The sequence below is a fragment of the Raphanus sativus genome, chromosome 8, assembly GCF_000801105.2.
Source record: "Raphanus sativus cultivar WK10039 chromosome 8, ASM80110v3, whole genome shotgun sequence".
Taxonomy (NCBI): Eukaryota; Viridiplantae; Streptophyta; class Magnoliopsida; order Brassicales; family Brassicaceae; genus Raphanus; species Raphanus sativus.
Genome location: NC_079518.1, coordinates 21374731 through 21380730, shown reverse-complemented (window position 1 = coordinate 21380730; position 6000 = coordinate 21374731). Strand labels below are relative to the sequence as shown.

Genomic DNA, 6000 nt, shown 5'->3' with positions numbered 1-6000 from the left:
AATTTTTAATTGGAAGGTGAGACTTTGTTTTCATTTGAAACAAATGAATTTCTCTAATCATCATTTAAAATGATAAGAGTAAAAACTATTATACTCAATAATAAGTAAGTAATTTACATTTTCAAAGTTCATCTTCGGCACATAAAAGTTGACAAAGATTGTGGTTAATGTTTTTTCATTATTTATCCAACAAGTCTATTATGTATAGTCTAAACAATTCATATAACAGACTCATGGACAGTACAACTGTACAAAACACTCATCGGATTTCTTGAGAGCTTTCATCAGACATCGTAACATTTTATAGATTAGCAGATAGATTCATTCAGTTTACTCTTCTTAAAACTATGGTAGTGGATGCTCAAGTTTCCAAGGTGTCAGCATATGTTGCGTCTCAAGATTAAAATGGTGCAGCAACACTAAAGATTCCAAGATTCTAGACACCAATTTAATCTGTAAACCAATGCTTTTTTTTGAACACCAATGCAATCAGGCTTGTCAGCTTACTAAGTAGTTTTCAAGCATGCAATCAGGCTTGTCAGCTTACTAAGTAGTTTTCAAGCTTGCTTCGCTTAATAATACCTGATCAAAGTCTTTAGTGTTGTGAAATCCAAGTCCACCGTTCTCCTTAAATTCATATACTCCCTCCGTTTCATAATATAAGATGTTTTGCTTGAATGCACAATTATTAAAAAACTTACTTTTAGAATATAATATTATTAAATAGTATAAATTAAATATAAATTATCCAGTCATAAATAATATAGTAAATTACTATTGGCTAACCAATTTTCAATAAAGTTAAAGTACCTTAAAAATATTAAAATATCTTATATTTCGAAACATAGAAAATCTCCAAAACATCTTATATTGTAGAACAAAGGGAGTAGCTTTTTCCATGTAGTCCAATGTATCTTCCTTTTATCATCAGATTCATTCCACCAAAAATCCGACACTGCGCTCATGATCGTTTGATAAATGATAATGATGTTTTTCCAAACGAAAACATGAAATTATGTGAAACGAAAGAGGCATCACTATTGATTTCAAGAGTACCTCTTTTTCTCCAAGAGAAGTATTTTGGTATACCATCCAATCGTGTTCAGTATCTCTCCAATAATGCAGCAAGAAGACATACCGAATGTTACTGATGATTTCTTAAAGTTAATTTCTTGACCGGACGCAGGACCCATAAAACTCTAAGCGCAAAAATTCGGTGCATTTACTAATAAATGTAACTCGACATAGTAATAGGAAATCATCAGCAAACGAGAGATGTTGGTTGTATCGTAGAAAATTTCTTTGTCAATTTCATACCCATAATGTTACCTTTAAGTCGAAAAAACCAGTTTCCTTAAAGTAGCTAAATTTTTAAAATATTTAAATTTACAAAAAGATTTAAGATTATGTTCCTCACCGAAAAGCATAGTTTACCCACTTAACGAGACTCTACAAGTACAACCATTAGACTAAGAAATAGATCTTTGAAATATTATTACAAATGTGATTAATGGTAAACCTACAAACTTATCTAATATATATATAATAATGACTTATAGATAGATAATTTTAATTTGCTTAACTCAAATTACTTTTTTAAATTATGCAATTTATAATTACAGAAAAAAAACTATTTAAATTTGTCTCAGTCTGCTTTAGTTCTCATATATCCTTGGGTTAGCTTCTCTTTCATGTGTGGTCATCAATACCCCAAATACTTCATGGAATAAAGGTTGCCCTACGAGTTTAATCCACATCCTGAAGATGTCTGAAGGATAGGTCTGGACTGATCCACCAATAAACTGTAAGCTGGAGACAGATTAGAATAGAAAATGAAAAATATATATCTTAGGTGCGTTGGAAAAGATGAGAAAAGTCTCCCTTGTATAAATGAGTCGTTTGTTTGTCTCAATAGAAGAAGATATAGAAATAAGGGAGAGACAAGTAATAAAATAAGAAGAATGAGAATCTTAGTCCTCTGCAGCATACAGAGCCTTAATCTCCTCTACATCTTCGTAGCTACCAAGAAATATTGGAGAACGCTCATGGATCTTCTCGGGCACAAGGTCTAGCGCCTGCATCATGAATGACATTTCAAGTTATACTACTTGAAACCGTTACAAACAAAACCGTTGAAAGATTGCATTTTTAATTTACCCTTTTCTTGCCAGTGAAGGCCTGACCTCCGGCTTGCTCCATCAAGAACGACATCGGGAAGACTTCATACAGAACACTGTTCACATGTTCAAAAACAAGACTAGTTTAAGTTTCTGTGTTGTTTTGCTGTATTCAAATCATCAAACTCTAAGCTTACTTACCGCAGTTTCCCATTGGGGCTTTTCTTGTCAGCCGGGTACAAGAAGATTCCTCCATAAAGCAGTGTGCGATGAACATCAGCTACCATACTGTCAAGAGCCAAATGTGAACATAAGCAAACCATATGCTATTTTCTATGACTTGAGGTTCAAGGTTCTCTTCCAATACCTTCCCACATATCTCAGAGACTTAGCGGGAGAACCATCTTTAGGAAACTTGCATTTCTCTACATACTTTGTGGTTGGACCATCCCAGTTCTGAGCATTGCCTTCATTCACTGAATAGATGTTCCCCTTTTTCGGAATCTGTGCACAAGAAGAGCTGAGGCATTATTCATAACAGAAGAAAAAGAGAAAGATCATGTTTTATTGGTTTACCTTAATGTCCGGGTGAGTTAATATGAACTCTCCTAGAGATGGGTCCAGGGTAAATCCATTGACACCAGTTCCAGTGCTCAACACAAGCTGAGAGAGACAAATTATAAAAAACAGAAATAAACGATTGAAATTTCTTATATATTTTCAGTACCATGCAGGAGCTTCCGTACATACAGTAACCCGCTGCAACCATTTCATTCCCAGGTTTCAAGACATCTTCAGTAGTTGGCTCATCATTGTGGCTCATTGTGTAAATCCCAAAGATCTACACACAGAAAGCCAAATTCAAGAAAAAAGACAAAACTTTGACATCATCATATATATAATAAGGAAAGTTTGGGTGAGAGAAACATACGGTTCCAATGGAAACACCACAGTCGATGTTTGAGGATCCATCAAGTGGATCAAAAACAACACAGTACCTATCGATACATCCAGTAATGTCAATGATAATAATTAAAAAAAAAACATTTTCATCACCAAACTTACTTTCCACGCTTGGATGACTCCACGAACGTTGCTTCCTCATCTTCTTCTGAGACAAGAACAGACTGCCCAAAAAAACGGTTAGTTAGAAGATAAAAAATCAAACTATTCTCAATTTCATAATTAAAAAGGATAGGTTTAAACTTACAGTTCTGCCACTGCTAACCAAAGCTTTGACAAAGACATCATTAGAGAGCACATCGAGTTTCTTTTGCTCTTCACCCTATTATTATTACACAATGGTAAAATCTTAGACGCACAACAAAAAAAAAAAAGCTTTAAACAAGACAAAAAGACATAACACCTGCCTGGATATTTGTTTCCCCAGCAAGCCCAATTAGCTTGGCCAAACCAGCCTGCAACACCAAGTAAAAGTTTATGACTTTGACATCTTAAAGTGGATTCCAGATCATCATCACCAAATCGAAAGCGACATTTTGACCCAGTTTCAAAAAGTGTTACCTTGTTGACAGCACTGCAGACGAATTTGCATCCCAAAACGATGTTGCTGAGCAAAATGGTGAAATCACCACGAGACTCTGGGTACTTTGATTGCTCATTCAGCACGAACCTCGTGATGGTCATCAAATCCGTACGGTATGCATCTGCTTCATGATCCATCTTTGATCCCCTCTCTCTCGTCTAAGCGGACCACGAAATGCCTTTTTTTAATCAGATATATATTAGAGATTGCCTGTTTTGTGCGTTGCAGGTTTCGAGGAAGATGATTAGGATAAAGACGCGACCGGTGATAAATCGAAAGGACAAGCCAATCCAAAGAGTCTTACCAGATCGGATTGACACGTGGCTATGACAGGTTTGGCCGTCATGTTGTGGGGATAACGATAAAGAAGCAACCTTAGTCCTCGTATGTTTCTTTTGATGCATTCAATGTTTAATTTGAATTTAGCACGGACAACTAGGTACGAATTTAGCGTTGACTTATTTGCAAAATATATTGATTGATCGAAGAATATGACGATGAAATCGTTAAGAGTTAAGGAACTGGGCAATAACAAGTAAGCTATGTAGACTTACATTTACATCTTAGGCTGATTTCTCTATAATTGTCTACTAGATCATGATCCGCGCACCTGCGCGGATTTATCTTTTGCTTCAATATATATATATATATATATATATGTTTTATATTATTTTAAATTATATAGTTCTGAGTTGTATAATACTTAGTCTGTGTGATATATTTAAATTTATTGGAACTATATGTATTTAAAGTTGTTCATAGGTGGAATATAAATATAAACTCGTTGACACTTCAAAACGGACAAATCCAAAACATAATATCTTGTTTTTAGTATAAACAGAAATAAAACATACGGACTTGAGAATTGTAAAATGATCAAATAGAAATAAAATATACAGACTTATAAGATGTAAAATGATCTGCTATAAAATTTGTGAAAACTTTATTTATATTTGAATATAAATGGACTGTATTTTGATGTAAATTACACTTGGCCTAATGATATATTGGTTTGCTATATAAAATTTGGGTTAAAGTAATAATGAGCTAGTTCAAAATAAAAATTTGGGCTGGCATATTTACATATAAGCTTACAGTCTAAATATAAGTTATGTATTTTCCTTTTATCTTGAATCTTCCTTGAATCCGGAGATTTAAATAAAAGAAATATCTTAACTATTAATTTTGATCATTTATTTTCGGAATATAATATATACGAACTTTCCTATCAAATAAAGATTTTTATTTAAAATTCTTGGGGAAAAATGTTTACCACTCATTCACGTTTAAAAATAAGATAGATACCAAATTCATAACCGGAAAAACTATTACTATTTCCAAATGGTTGGACTGTAATGTTCAACATGATGTATAGAAACTTCTAAAATAATATCTTTTATTTTATGGTTTAATCATAAGAAAGACGATAAGAGAGATTATAAATAAGAAAATTTTTAAACCATGTTGAAAACTACTTGAATTTTGAACTATGTAGGTTAATAGTTAATGGTTAATAAGATAGATATAACGTAATTAAACTATAGTACAAAAAATAAACACCGTAAAACGTTTTTATGCTGTCACACAGATTTATAATATAATATGTTAATTGATGTATTATTAAAAATCTATTTTATAGTATTTTAGTAATCTATATTATACTATAATATGTTAGTGGATGTATGTAGTTTATAATATAATATTAAGTAATATAAAGAAACATGTGTAGTGGCTGTATAATAATTAGGTGATGGTTGTTATAAATAATGGTTGCTAAATCGGAGTATAAAAAGGGATGTCTAACGATATGAGTTAATATAGCATTAATAGCATTAATTTGATGAGGTCCAATTTAAAAATCTACCTAGAAGAAGTTGTAATATTTCTGTTTTAATAAGATTGATGTCCTCTAGTATAAGTTCTCTTTTCTAACATGTTTCTTTTTTCTTATTGATTGGCAAAGCATTAGTATAAGCATTATGCTTTATATTTTTCAATCAATATTTGTTAGAAAACATTTAGAAAACCACAAAATGCTCTTCAAATGATCTTCGCTCAATACTTTCATATGAAATTTTATTAGAGTATTTGCATTTATAATTTATAAAATTAAGGAAAAAATATAATTAATTTAGTTATTTCATTTCAAAATATTATAAAATTATTTTATATCAATTTATATATTTCAAATAAGTTCACAATATTTTTTAAATAAATAAATTATATTTTATATTTTAAGTTTAAAATATTTTTTGAAAAAATAATTAAATTATATTTACATATAATTAAATTATATTATACATATTATATAATTAATATATATATATATATATTATG

General features: G+C 31.2%; 1 protein-coding gene across 1 annotated transcript; it reads right to left on the bottom strand.

The window, feature by feature from the left end:
• Window positions 1-1865: 1865 nt before the first annotated feature.
• LOC130498546 (fructose-1,6-bisphosphatase, cytosolic-like) lies at window positions 1866-3880 on the bottom strand. The gene is made up of 11 exons (XM_056991991.1): window positions 3642-3880; window positions 3488-3535; window positions 3328-3402; window positions 3183-3244; window positions 3049-3115; window positions 2845-2958; window positions 2694-2780; window positions 2485-2621; window positions 2319-2405; window positions 2158-2233; window positions 1866-2075 (listed from the first exon to the last, which is right to left on the bottom strand). Exons 1-11 carry the CDS (start codon window positions 3798-3800, stop codon window positions 1971-1973), a joined length of 1017 nt encoding a protein of 338 aa, XP_056847971.1. The 5' UTR covers window positions 3801-3880; the 3' UTR covers window positions 1866-1970.
• Between the last annotated feature and the right edge of the window lie 2120 nt (window positions 3881-6000).

Excerpts from the sequence above, each read along its gene's own strand:
- LOC130498546 (XM_056991991.1), bottom strand. The coding sequence starts at position 3,800 with ATGGATCATGAAGCAGATGCATACCGTACGGATTTGATGACCATCACG. Across the intron at positions 3,403-3,487 it reads CTGGGGAAACAAATATCCAG|GGTGAAGAGCAAAAGAAACT; the intron begins GCAGGTGTTATG and ends TAATAATAATAG. Across the intron at positions 2,234-2,318 it reads AGCCCCAATGGGAAACTGCG|TGTTCTGTATGAAGTCTTCC; the intron begins GTAAGTAAGCTT and ends ACATGTGAACAG.